Here is a 13,324-nt window from a genome sequence, read left to right as displayed (position 1 = left end):
AGTGTTTCTTACCAATATAAAAGAGTTTGATGTAGAATGGCAGTAAACGATAAGTTTGCTTTTTTTATGGTAACCTTGAATCATGCATGAAAGCTCTGTCTCAACATCGCTGCATGGATGCCATGTAATAATGAAGGCAGGGAACACATGATGGGGGACCTTCTGTCTTATGAACAACACTTTAAGCAGTCAGCTGGCCAATGCCATAAGTAAGTCACTCGGCCAGTCTGCCAGTGAACAGCCGGTCATCAGTCAGTTAGGAAGTTGGCAACAAAATCAGTCACTCCTTCATACTCAGAGACACAACTGACTCTGAGGTACTGTCCCAGTCCCTCTGAATAAATCATCCAACAGTAAAAAGACAATAGAAAACCACAGGGAAAAAGGAAAAAAAATAAGAGAAAATTGTAATCTGTGACATCAGCAGAGCCAGACAGACACAGATGAAGATGAAGGAAAAAGCATGCCATTTGATTAGTGTTATTTTTTACTATAATTTTAGTAAACAAATTGTTGCGTAATCTAGTCATAAATCTGAAAGTGACATGGACAGTCTCTTCAGTCTCTTCCCTCATCTCCTACAGTCTCATTGGTGTTGACGTGTTTTCAGAGATTGGTCCTTCAGGTTTGTCCCGTGAGGATACAAAGACTGCTGGAATGAATTTGACATAAATCTTCTTAAAGATAGGATTTACTGCAGGACTGTAGGATTGAATCACGCTCTACAGTGGCTCCTTCTGCAATAAATTCATAACTCTGTGTGTGTGAATTGTAATATTGCCGGACTTATAATCAACACTTGCTGACAATATAATCACATCATAATTGCTTTGCTTTCCTGTAACCCTCGTTCCGGACCTGACCCGGTGCTGGATAAACGGCGCTCTGTGGAGTCATGCCAACGAGAAAGGGAGTAACTTCATGGCCAACTGGCATCATGTCAGCATACTAATCACAGGGCCTGGCAAAGAGCAGCTTCTTACTTATTCATTTATGCGTCTCGTCCTCTCTTTCTATTTGACCCTTTGTCCTATTTGCTCTCTCTCTTTCTCTCTTACTGTCTTCCTGACTCACCTTCTGCCTCCCAATAAAATATCTGTCTCAGTAAATGACTACAAATCAGAGCTAATAGTGCGGCTTTGGGGTTATTCTGCCATTGTTTACTCTCCAGAGGCAGCTGTGGAGCCCTTGTCTCTGCAGTGGAAGTATAAATCTAATAGAAACTGAATCGGCGCATATCAGGATTGTACTTTTATTTCGAGTGCCATCAGCTGGAGCAGTGGATTTGTTTTAAATTAAAATATTGAAAAGCATTTGGTCTGTGATGGTTGTCAATATATATATTCTATGAATAATCTTTTCACACATATTTTGACCTGTCAAACACAAGTGTAACTTATAACCTTAATAACATCTGTAACTATTAATGCTCTTTGTTACATCTGTGCTTCTGCTGCTATGAGTTATGCTATTATTTGCTTATATTTTGATGGTAATTGAATGAACATTTACATTATCTGCAGGGTGGTCACCTGAACAGCATTCAAACCATGCAACACTCAGTTAAACTCTGATAACAAATGGTGTTTGAAGCAACGTTTAGTCAATGTGACCCAATAGCTCTCAGCCAAAACCAATAATAATCGTCCTTTAGATAGCTTATCAAAGCTTGTTCATTTTTTCTGTGAAGTAATAATATTTGTCAGTAATGGCTGAAATAGCGGGCAATAAAAAACAATTGCTTGGTGTCACACTATTTTGGGAAGTATGAATTTGTTTTAAAAGTGTTATTGTATCAGGAGCAAGCACTTCAGTCTGTGAGGCTGCCACTTTCAGACACTGGCTGAGTGTGTAGGATAAGTAGCAGAGGCCTTTCGGTAGAAAAATGTATGCAAGTTTGAATTTTCTTTTTTAATAATAATTAATTTCTGATGCTAGTGAGAGAACAAATGGAGCTTTAGCTTCATTGAATTGTAATGATCTTGATTTGTTGATTTGCATCAGAATCAAATTATTCGCCAAATGCATCAGCAGACACACAGGACTTTGACATGGCAATCAGTAACACAGAAGCTCAACAAACAGCATAAGCGTATAGCTGCATGAAGCATCCTTAAAACAATTAAATATCTAAAATAGTCCAAAGATAAATAGTGTGTGGGGGGGGGGGGGGGGGGGGGGGCGTGGATCAGCTATTCAGGAGAGCAAGAGCTCTTGGAAAAAGATATTGAGGTGGCGTGAGGTCCTTGTCCTCATTAGGAAGCTGCCTAAAAATGTCACTTGCTGGATGGGACTGATCGGCAGCAATCTTAGCTGCCCTCTTCGACTCTGGCCTCATTGATTGACAGCTGTCTCTGTCCAGTTGTGCAATTTGTAAAACTGTACTATGGATGTATTTTTGTTTCTGTTGTCCAAATTAGGTTTTCAATCACTTGTCATGTACGTTTAGGATTGATTTGCCAGATGTTTGTTTCAGAGATTATAATACTGTTCTATATTATAGTATCATATTGTTGATTTTAACCATATCACCCAGCCCTACTACCACTCGTACACTAGACACCAACATTAAAGAGATTCATAATTACAAGCAAAGTGTTAATTATAGCTCATTTCATCCCAAAATGTTACTGCCATTACGCCAGCACACCATAAACATGTTGTTCATTGTTGTTTATCAAGTTGTTTATTTCTTTCTATCTTTCCCTTATCCTTGCCTCCATTCATCTCCTATTTTCCTTAAATATTTTCTTTCATCTTCTTCCAAATTGTCTCTTTGACTTTTCTCCTCCTTCCAATTTCTGCACTTGTTTCTACTCCGCCATCTTTCACGCAGTTTAAGTGTTGTGGAGGTCAAGAGTATACAGACTGGTCAGTCAACATGTACCACAACTGCTCTGCCCCTGGTCCGTTGGCCTGCGGTGTCCCTTATACCTGCTGCATTACTACTAAGGTAGGTATAACTAGTACCCTTTTTAAGTAGTATTACTACTACTACACCGCATTACATCACAGCAGTCACCTGTTGTATTACAACTTTTTCATTGTTTCCTGGCTCTATTTCTTTTATAATGTGTCTGTGAAGCCATGAACACTTGCTTCAGTTTGTATGTCATTATAGAAATAGCTGTAATAATGTGGAGTTGCATTTAAAATATATCTCATTATCCTTATGATGGTGATTACACCTTTCCCAAGCCAGACGCACTTACAGGCAATTTCCTCCCACACAAAACAATGTGCTCCCTTTTTAATTAATACACCTACACTCCCCAGAGTTTACATGAAACGTGAACAAACAAAACTCACTCAGCTCACTACTGTTAACTGTAGATAAAGTCTGCCAATGTGACATTGTTACTCTAGGATTTTCAGTGCACAAGTTATAGAATAATGAACTAATAATGGATTGATTCTCAGTTAAAAGATGTTCTGCTATAGCAGGAGCCACTGCCACTTTGGTTTATCATCTCATCTTGTAATTATATTGTTCTCATAATAGAGGTATTGCGGTTCACAGATGGATTATAAATGAGTAAATTAAATTTGACGTACATTAGCACACCACTACGTGTGCCAGAGACGACGCATGATAGGCGACTATTACCTTTTGTAACAAGCTCTTCTTGGCTAACAAACAAAAAATCCAAAGATTTTGAGATTTATTTTTAATACAACATATTTGGAGGTATGTAACTCCAGGTTCCCATAAAAGCCAGAGACAGCACGTTTTTCTTGAAAATCTATAGGAATACATTATAATATATAACAAAGAACAGTTTTAGGCTGGGAATTATGGAATTGCAAGTAATTTTGCCATTTCCCTGAACTCCATTCTATAAAATGTTCTTGCAAATGTAAGATGGACAGAAGTGTCTTTCTTGTCCATCAATTGTGTAACCAATCTTAACGGCTCATATTATTTCATCCATATTTAGATAGTATATGATGTCCATATTTAGGTTCACATCAATGTTGTTTTCTACTTTATAATATTTAGTAATTGTAGTTGTAATTGCAGGCCTGTAAGTTCAAGTTAACACAAAGCAGCAATTAACTTTATCAAGCATTGTGCTTTTTCTCAGGCGTAAGAGTTGCAAGTTTTTCCCACCTTGAAATGTATGGAGCAGAGACAACAGCGCCTAAAGTTAAACTCACAACTGGACACTGATTACAGATTTTGCCATTTTAGTTACATTATGATATATCACAGAACACTGTATTACATTCAGTCACTTTGCAGAATCATGGGCAAAAAATGGTGACAATGTGAAATTGGGAGTCACTCATAATATTCTAGTAATGTATTACAAATTCTAAAACAAATTTGATTAATATAGCCAATACAATGTGTATAATGACTTTAAATAGTGACCATTCCTCCCTTCTCCTCTTCCTCTGCTAGACGGCCACAGGAGGTTGGCAGTTTGTGTCGTCTCATTTGAATATATAAATAAATTTAAATATTTTGAATATGGGAAAACCACAAACTCAAAGTCATAAGGCACACATTACAGCTGAGCTTTCAACAGTCAACAGTATTGTGGTCAATGTCACAAACACACACACACGCGTTTCATGGTGTCTTCAGCAGTCTTCTGGTTCAGGACTGTCATCTGTGTGTGTGCATGGGGAGAGGCAGTTATAATGTGTGTCAATGTACGTGTTTCCTTGGCAGTCTATTTGATGTTTTCGCCATGTTAACCATACCTTCTTCTGTCTGCTGTTGATTCCTCTTGAGGCTGAAAGCTGTTCACAGGCTTCTGCCACATACTATTCTACCTCTTAACATTATCTCTTCACTCTGCTTTCTCTCCTCCAGCCTAATGAAGTGGCGAACACTATGTGTGGGTACAAGGTGTTGGAAAAAACGGTAAGGCCTCATTGTCTGACATGACTGAATTAAGAAAAGACTGATTTTTCATTCAGTTCCAGCTCCCCTCCTTCAATGTCAGTTGTAAATATTAAGTGCATTTTTAATTGCCAGTCAGTAACAGCCAAACAATTACAATTTTAAAGGAGAATTCTGGCCAATTTTTATGTTAATTACTTTTGATTGGAAAAAACCCTGAATCGGTGCAGGCAACACTGAGTAGCTGAAGCTACGTGTACAAGCTTCCACAGAGCTAAAACGGCAGTGAATGATTTGCTACCGGTGATAGAAATGTCACTAAACTAGTAAAATAACTAAGTAACCCTATTCCTTGACTGTAGCCACTGTAACTGAAAACTAATGCTACAGTAACGAGCTGTTTCTGTCTTGCAGCGTTTGGACTTGATTGACGCCATCCATATCAGAGGCTGCACTGATGCTTTCTTCATCTGGCTGATGGACAACTATAAGATTATGGCTGGACTGCTATTAGGGATCCTTCTACCTCAGGTACACACACACACACACACACACACACACACACACACACACACATAATATTAATTATATATATTAATTATATTAATTAATTATATTAATATAATATATATCATTTTCGGTAATATTTTTTAAGAATTCACTAACACCGCGAAACATTCTTCACAGGAAAAAAAGTGAGTATTATTTCCTGCTGCTGTCTTCAATGGTTGAGATGACTGCAGAGACAAATACATTTGCGACATGGATATTATTTTCAGATATTATTTTCAGTTTTCAGAGTTATGACGCTGCGTTGAAGCAAAGTGCTATCCCGTCTCTGTTCCCGTGGTCAGAGCCAGAACCAGAGACGGAACGGACAACATTATTGTCCCAACAGGTGACGGTATGCCAGCGCGGATAGCAGTGTGTCCGAGCTGCTGACAGAACATGTTGGGAATAATGTTGAGGCTTGCTACACATAATATCATTGCATTTCATCAGCCGTGGAGAATAACTATGCCTGTAGTGGAATGGCTTTGAATGACGACCTTGTCTTTTACTGTGACCATTTGTTCAATATATTGCAATTTTACAAACTAGAAAGTGAACAACTTAAGCTTGACGAACAGGTTTTGCATCTAGCGTCTCTATGGTTCATCTCAGTAAGCAACAACAGACAACTTCCGTGAAGGGTGCTTCAATATAAAACCATTTCCTGTGACGATTCGCTGTAAAACTAAATTCTTGTTAAATAAGGTTATGTACCTTTTCACATATCCGCTGTAAATCAAGTACTGTAAATAATGTAAATAAGTTTTAATCACAGTATAATTGACCATTTCCTTTAGACAACCTTCGTTTTAAACTAAGCAACATAAATTTCAAAGGTAGTTTTAATTGAGTATTTTAATTTTCTCCTACTTGTCTATTGTACGTTTTAGTTATCTATTTGTATAGCTTTACTTTGCATATTCAAAATAATTATACTAAATATTATGAATAATCTATGATGTATTAAAGTGGATGAAGAGGAGACTTTATTGATCCGGTAGTGAAATTCACACGCAAGCTGCCAAATCAAACTTCCGGTGTTATTTTAGTGAAAGTAACTCAAAAGTAATGCAAAAGTAGTGTAATGCATTACAATTTAGAGACAGTAATGTAACACAACTAATTACTCGAAAATGACAGTAACTAATAATCTATAATATATTACATTGTGGAAGTAACTTGCCCAACTCTGTGTGTGTGTGTGTGTGTGTGTGTGTGTGTGTGTGTGTGTGGTGTGTGCCAGAATCTGCTCTTGTGGGGGGGGGGCATATCATAGTGGGGGGCTTGGGTGTCCTCCCCCAGGGAAGTATTTACGCACTAATTTATGGTGGAAATAACTTTTATTGTGAAAAAGAAAAACATATATATATAACACAGATGGCATTTCAAAATATAGCAGAAATATAATGGAAAGTATGTTGCATGTCATTGGGCATTTTAAGTGGGTATATGGAAATCCTGGAGCTTTCTTAGTGGGTATACTGCATATATTCTTGCGTAACACGTAGCCTACACCACTGGTCTGTTGGTGTTTGATTCAAACCTAAATAAGATTCAACTCAGGTTCAACATCACCAACACGTTTCGATTTTACTTGAGTTCCGTTTCACCATTTAGTTCAGTATTTTGGTGGATCTGTGGTACCGGTAGGTCTCATTAATTAAGTGTAAAACAACTTTCATAAATCAAAGATTTTTCTTTCCATTTTTGGTCTGTCATTAATGGCTAATTTTATAGTCAGGGAGAACAGAAGTCTTTTGTCCTTCAGCAGTAAAACACCTGCTGACAGACAGGTGATAAGCTCTGCCTTTGTGGTCAGTAACTGATATAGTGGGGGAAATAAGTATTTGACCCCTTGCTGATTTTGCAGGTTTGCCCACTTACAAAGAATGCAACGATCTATAATTTTAATCATATGTACTTTCTAACAGTGAAAGACAGAGTCCCAAAGAAAATTCCAGAAAATCACATCATATGAATTTATTAAAATTGATAACCATCTGATGAGGAAAAACAAGTATTTGACCCCCTGGACAAACAGCATGTTAATATTTTGTAGAAAAGCCATTATTGGCCAGCACAGATGTCAAACGGTTTTTATAGTTGGTGACAAGGTTTGTGCACATTTCGGCAGGGATGTTGGCCCACTCCTCCCTGCAGACAGCCTCCAAATCATTCAGGTTCCGAGGTTGGCGCCTGGCAACTCGAATTTTAAGCTCCCTCCAAAGATTTTCAATTGGATTCAGGTCTGGAGACTGGCTAGGCCACTCCAGAACCTTGATGTGCTTCTCCTTCAGCCACTCTTTTGTTGCTTTGGCGGTGTGCTTAGGGTCGTTGTCGTGCTGAAACACCCATCCTCGACCCATCTTCAGCTATCTCACTGAGGGAAGGAGATGTTGGTCCAGAATTACACGATACATGGCCCCGTCCATCCTCCCCTCAATACGATGGAGTTGTCCCGTCCCCTTGGCTGAAAAGCACCCCCAAAGCATGATGTTGCCACCACCATGCTTGACGGTGGGGATGGCGTTCTTTGGGTTGTACTCCGTGTTCTTTGGGTTGTACTCTGTGTTCTTTGCCCTCCATACACGACGAGTTGAGTTGAGGCCAAAAAGTTATATTTTGGTCTCATCTGACCACATCACCTTCTTCCAGGCCTCTTCTGAGTCGTCCAGGTGGTGAATGTCGGACTTCATCCGGGCCTTAACATGTTTCTTCTTGAGCAGGGGGACCTTGCGTGCGCTGCAGGATTTCAATCCATGACGGCGTAGTGTGTTACCAACCGTTTCTTTTGTAACTGTGGTTCCAGCTGCCTTCAGTTGATTCATCAGTTCCCCCCTTGTGGTTTTGGGATGATTGCAGTGGTTGGCAGTGGTGTGGTGCTTCTTCCATTTCCTGATAACTGCACCGACAGTTGATCTTTTCTCTCCAAGTTGCTTTCCGATTCTCTTGTAGCCCATCCCAGCCTTGTGCAGATCTACAATCTTGTCCCTGATGTCCGTAGAAAGCTCTTTGGTCTTGCCCATGGTGGTGATGTTGGATGCTGGTTGTTTGGGTGTTGACAGGTGTCTTTTATACAAGTAACGAGGTGAGGCAGGTGTATTTGATGTAGATAATTGGTTGGGATTGGGGCTGTGTCTTAAAGAAAGACTAACTGGCTTGTAGGAGCCACAATACTTGCTGTTTGGTAGGGGGTCATATACTTGTTTTTCCTCATCAGATGGTTATCAATTTTAATAAATTCGTATGATGTGATTTTCTGGAATTTTCTTTGTGATTCTGTCTTTCACTGTTAGAATGTACATATGATTAAAATTATAGATTGTTGCATTCTTTGTAAGTGGGCAAACCTGCAAAATCAGCAAGGGGTCAAATACTTATTTCCCCCACTGTATTGCTTCAGCTTTAGAGAAAAGACATCTCATTTCTCTAAAAGTGATTCCTCTCCTTGCATCTCTTTCTCATTTTTAACGTGGGAGGGATTAAGAAACAAAGAAAAGATGCAAGTGAGGAAAACGAGGAGACTTGTGTGAAGCTCCCATGGTGACCTCCTTTCCTATACTAAGCTTCTCTCTCTCATTTTGTCTCCAGTTCTTTGGTGTGATAGTCAGCTGGTTGTACATCACTCGCGTTGAAGACGCCATCAATGAGTACGGTCACTACATGGACCTACTGGACTCAAGCGCTGATGAAAGAGAAATCAAGAAGCAGGGCCAAATGGGCAAATGGTTTAGGTGTATGCCAGAGATCGACTGATGAAGCATAAAACAAAAAGCCGCAAAGGACTCCATCCAACACTCACAGTTGGTTAAATCACTCCAGTCAGTCCACATATGCTGCTGCCACTGTGGGAGCCTTTGAACTGCAGGTTTACTACATTTAAAATGTGTTGTTTTTTCATGTTTGTTTGTTTGTTGTTTTTGAGAAGAAGGAATTATTCAGCAACCAGATTATTGAGAGTTTGATATTCAAGTGTCTGTTCCTTTTTCAGTTTAATTGTAAACGTACTACATGTATACAACAAATAAATGTTTGCAGGGCTCACTGTGGTGTTAGATGCATTGTGCCCAAAGAGTCTCAGGGATAAACTCAGAAACCAATTGAACCACCGTTGCTTCTGATTTTATATTATGACATTTATTTCCAATACACAACCACAATTTACTCTTTCTTATTTTTTATACCTTTGTTTTTGCCACAAATTAAAGAATTGATTGGCACCTTTAAACAACCACTGTTAAAGAAGGTCCTATCCAACCACTACCATTTCCAAAATCTCCAATGCAAGCTAGTGTAGGCTAAGACACCATTTCTTTCATCTGAAACAGGACGTGTTTGCCTTATTTGTATAAAGACTTGAGGTTTGAGACTGTAGAAAAAGTCTTTATACAGTACCCTGCACATCCACTTATGACCACAGATGCTCACTGAACTTTTGGGATGTTTGTATTGCTCACGTTTTCTTCATCATTGCCTTAACTTTTAACTTCTTCAAAAAACATTTTCTAATCATCTTCAGTCAACTTACTAGTATAATGAGAAAATTAAAAAGCTGACCTGACCCAGAGTCTGCTTCAGATGATCAGTTTTATGTCAATTTAAAAGATGAAAACCAATGCTGTGAGTGCCACTGCCATACTCTCGCTTTGCCAGAGAGTGTGGCTACTCCACATAGCATTTGGGGATGGAAGGAAAATGTGCTTTGGTTTCTTGGCATGTTTTAAACCAATCACAATTGTCATGGGCAGGTGCTAAGCACTGGAGAAAAGCCATGGTCCGCTACAAAATAGCCTCGGAAGGAACTTGTTTTGGTGAAACGTGTACGTTTTAATGTTGTTTTAATCATGTAACAGAAAACTCAGATTGGACAGATAGTCTAGCTAGTTCACACAGAACGTACCTCTAGTTACAAAACCTTGTGACTTGAAGCACAAGCTATGATGTGTGTCAAAGTCTCTATCCACCTCCCTGCCATTTAATGTGCTACTGAACTTTGTTTGGTTTGATGTGAAGTTGGAAACTGAGACCAAATAGGCAATCTGTAAATTGTACTTTGTGTCTTTTTGTGACTTCACTTATGATATAAGTATATACTGTACTGTACTTACATCACTTCTAAAACATGTTTTCAAGCATTTAAAATTGGTTCTTTTTACTCTCATTGTTTCTATTCAACAGTACTTACCAAGCTTTCCACATTGGCCTTGTTTCCAATGGAGGGTCAAATAAAGATTGTCAGGACTTTATCCTCACTAGTAAACTCACAAATCAGTGTCAAATATCTAATATTGTTGAATAAATTAAATCAGCTTGTGTTCATTTTGCTGCAGAAAAGAAGTATTTGATTTTTACCTTACTAACATGTTGCATTGTCCTTCACTTGGATTTGTTTTGTTAAGCCTTGATTAAAGTCTTTTCTTGTTTAAGCTATACTTGACTGTTGGTAAAGATGTATATAACTAGTTTGGCTATCATCAAACCAAGCCAAGCTCAATAGATTTGAGATTGAGCATAGGTCTGGGGAGTCTGCTCTGTATTTTCTCTGCCCAAGAGGTGTGACCAACGGTCATAGTTCAAATGACTCTGTACGCAATTGGAAAGTCCTTCAACCAATCAGACCAATGATCCGGGTGACGTAGAAGCGACAGCGGTATCAACGGGTTTGCTGTGCTTCAGTGGCGTTTGGTGGCTGCTATGTTGAATGTAAACAAGAAGCTGCTTGGTCGCTACTCTATTGTCATCATGTTAAACCCGTCAATAGCACGCCAGGTAAATAAGCCAGTTTGTGATTGGTTCCCGCAAAATTGTGAACTGAAGCAAGAGAAATAAACGACAGAGTTGCAGGGCGAAATCAAATCGCTGTCAGAGTGGGTGGGGTTTACCCAGTCTATATAATCAGTTAGCTGATGGTTTACTTAACATGTGCTACCTACTGCTGCATTCATAAATCAAATTTGCAGACTTTTTGAGGCATCTGTTAATTTTAGTTTTCTTTAGTCTCTATGGTACCTTTATCAATAGTATGGTCCAGTCGTTCAAAACTCTAATTACAAGACTCCCAACTGATCGTTCTTGTAAATTATTAAATCTTACATTCAAAACAAATGATTCTTCAAACTCTCGGGTGAAATACGAGTACATTTCATAAGTCACCTAAACATATAGTGCAATTCTTTCAGTTAAGTTTTTGTAACACTTAGTCCAAGACCAAATGTAAGATCAAAATGACCCTTTAGTGCTAAAGGTGATCTGTTTGCTTCACTGTTTTCACATTACAGTAGGCAAAAATGTAACTGTACTTTATCCATCAAATTCAACAACAATAGGTTGTGGGTTAAAATCCCATCAAGGTCATATAAGAATCTCACCCCTAAGAGTGGTAAGTTTCAAGTTTTTCATTGGACTATATTAGGCAAAAACCAACCGTACACACAGTATATAAGACAAATGTTTCATTGACTATCAGTTATGAATATTGACCATAGTGTTTGTAAAACATATTTTAACAAGAAGAAAATACTATCCAAAGTTAAGCATGTACTTTGTATTTCTGTAATGTATTTCAATGTGAAACTGGGCTTTCTAGATGTTTTTTGTACTTTTTTGTAAAAAAAAAGAGGTACTTTTTGATGATCTCTTGGTTTAATTGTACTTAAGGTAGTGAAATATTACCCGGTACAAGTGAGAATAGTACCATAGTGTCAGAAAAACTGTAATCAACAGGTAACAGGTTATGTTCAACATACAATAACATACGACAGCTTCATGCTGGTCAAACAGCACTGAGAGTGCCAATGTTGTCACTTTAAAGGAATAAGCCATATGTCTATCCAAAGTTGTCTTAATAGTTTCATATTTGCTAGGACATTCATCATCTTTATGTATGCCATCTACTATATGCACATAGTTCGTCATGTGCTATATACAGGTGCATACATTCAGTAGGTTTGTGGCCTTACTGGGAATTGCATCATTGTTGTTTAATTGTTTAATACATTGTCAGTTCACTAATTTGCGCACACAACATTTATTGAAGGAAGTATGTTGTTTAGTTGTTTTGCCTGTTTTGGGGTAGAAGATAAAATGATTTAATACTGTTCTGTTGTTTATCTTTGAGTTGACTGTAGCACTGAACAGATCTTCCTGTAAACGGATATTTGGGGATTGGGGGGGCTGTTAAATAAATTATGGCCTATACAGTATTACACTGTGTACTTTCCAGAGCAGGCTTCACCTTGAGTCACAGGCACTGTCTAAATATTTCATGTAAAAGTATGAAATTTTGTTTGTGTAAGCACCAAGCATAAATATAGTATAGATGTTTTAAAAACATGAAACAAATGAACGGTACATTGCTGATTTAAACTTTCTCTGGAATAAGGAAGGATTATGCTTCAATTAGATTCCTTTAGAAAAATTGCCATACTAAACAGTTTGTTTTCATACACAGGCATTATCTGAGACAGAGTGGTTTAGTGTTTATCAGTTGAATTTTCTTTCTTCCTGTTACTCCTGCTGCTTTGAGGACTTCCTGCTGGATGGCACCTATTAATATTTTACTCCTACCTCCACCAGGGAGGAGGAAATCATTTTCCAACATCACCAACAAAGACGCAAGTTGTGAATGTTCTGGGAAGAGTGGTCATGTTGCTCTGCTCCACCAACGCACATCTTAAAATAACTTGTTTGGTTCCTTTCCATTGCTATCATTCTCTCTACAACCAGAAAAAAATATTTTTTATAATTAATACCCCCAGTCTCAGACTGAGAAAAGTAAGATTGCCATGTCTTTTTTTCTTATAAAGCAGGTCGAAGGACCAGATAAATACTGTAAAAGTATCAAAACGCCCAAACCACAGAGAAATGCAAACGGCTGTATTCAGAAACTGTGCCTTTAAACAAGCGGTCAGGTCAACATGG

The 13,324-nt window shown here is 38.3% G+C and overlaps 1 protein-coding gene across 3 annotated transcripts in view; it reads left to right on the top strand.

The window, feature by feature from the left end:
• tspan15 (tetraspanin 15) overlaps positions 1-10,830 on the top strand; it is a 29,436-nt gene extending 18,606 nt beyond the window's left edge. For 2 of the 3 annotated variants that reach the window (XM_032518983.1, XM_032518964.1), the window contains exons 5-8: positions 2,837-2,953; positions 4,823-4,873; positions 5,267-5,383; positions 8,996-10,830. In XM_032518983.1, coding sequence (XP_032374874.1) covers positions 2,837-2,953; positions 4,823-4,873; positions 5,267-5,383; positions 8,996-9,160 — 450 coding nt within the window. In that variant the 3' untranslated portion in view covers positions 9,161-10,830. The remainder of the gene's footprint in view (positions 1-2,836; positions 2,954-4,822; positions 4,874-5,266; positions 5,384-8,995) is intronic. The other variant, XM_032518974.1, reaches the window with a different exon arrangement.
• The last annotated feature ends 2,494 nt before the right edge of the window (positions 10,831-13,324 follow it).

The sequence above is a fragment of the Etheostoma spectabile genome, chromosome 1 (genome assembly GCF_008692095.1).
Source record: "Etheostoma spectabile isolate EspeVRDwgs_2016 chromosome 1, UIUC_Espe_1.0, whole genome shotgun sequence".
Classification (NCBI taxonomy): domain Eukaryota; kingdom Metazoa; phylum Chordata; class Actinopteri; order Perciformes; family Percidae; genus Etheostoma; species Etheostoma spectabile.
Note: the sequence above shows the minus strand (reverse complement) of the source record. Positions and strands in the feature narration are given on the sequence as shown.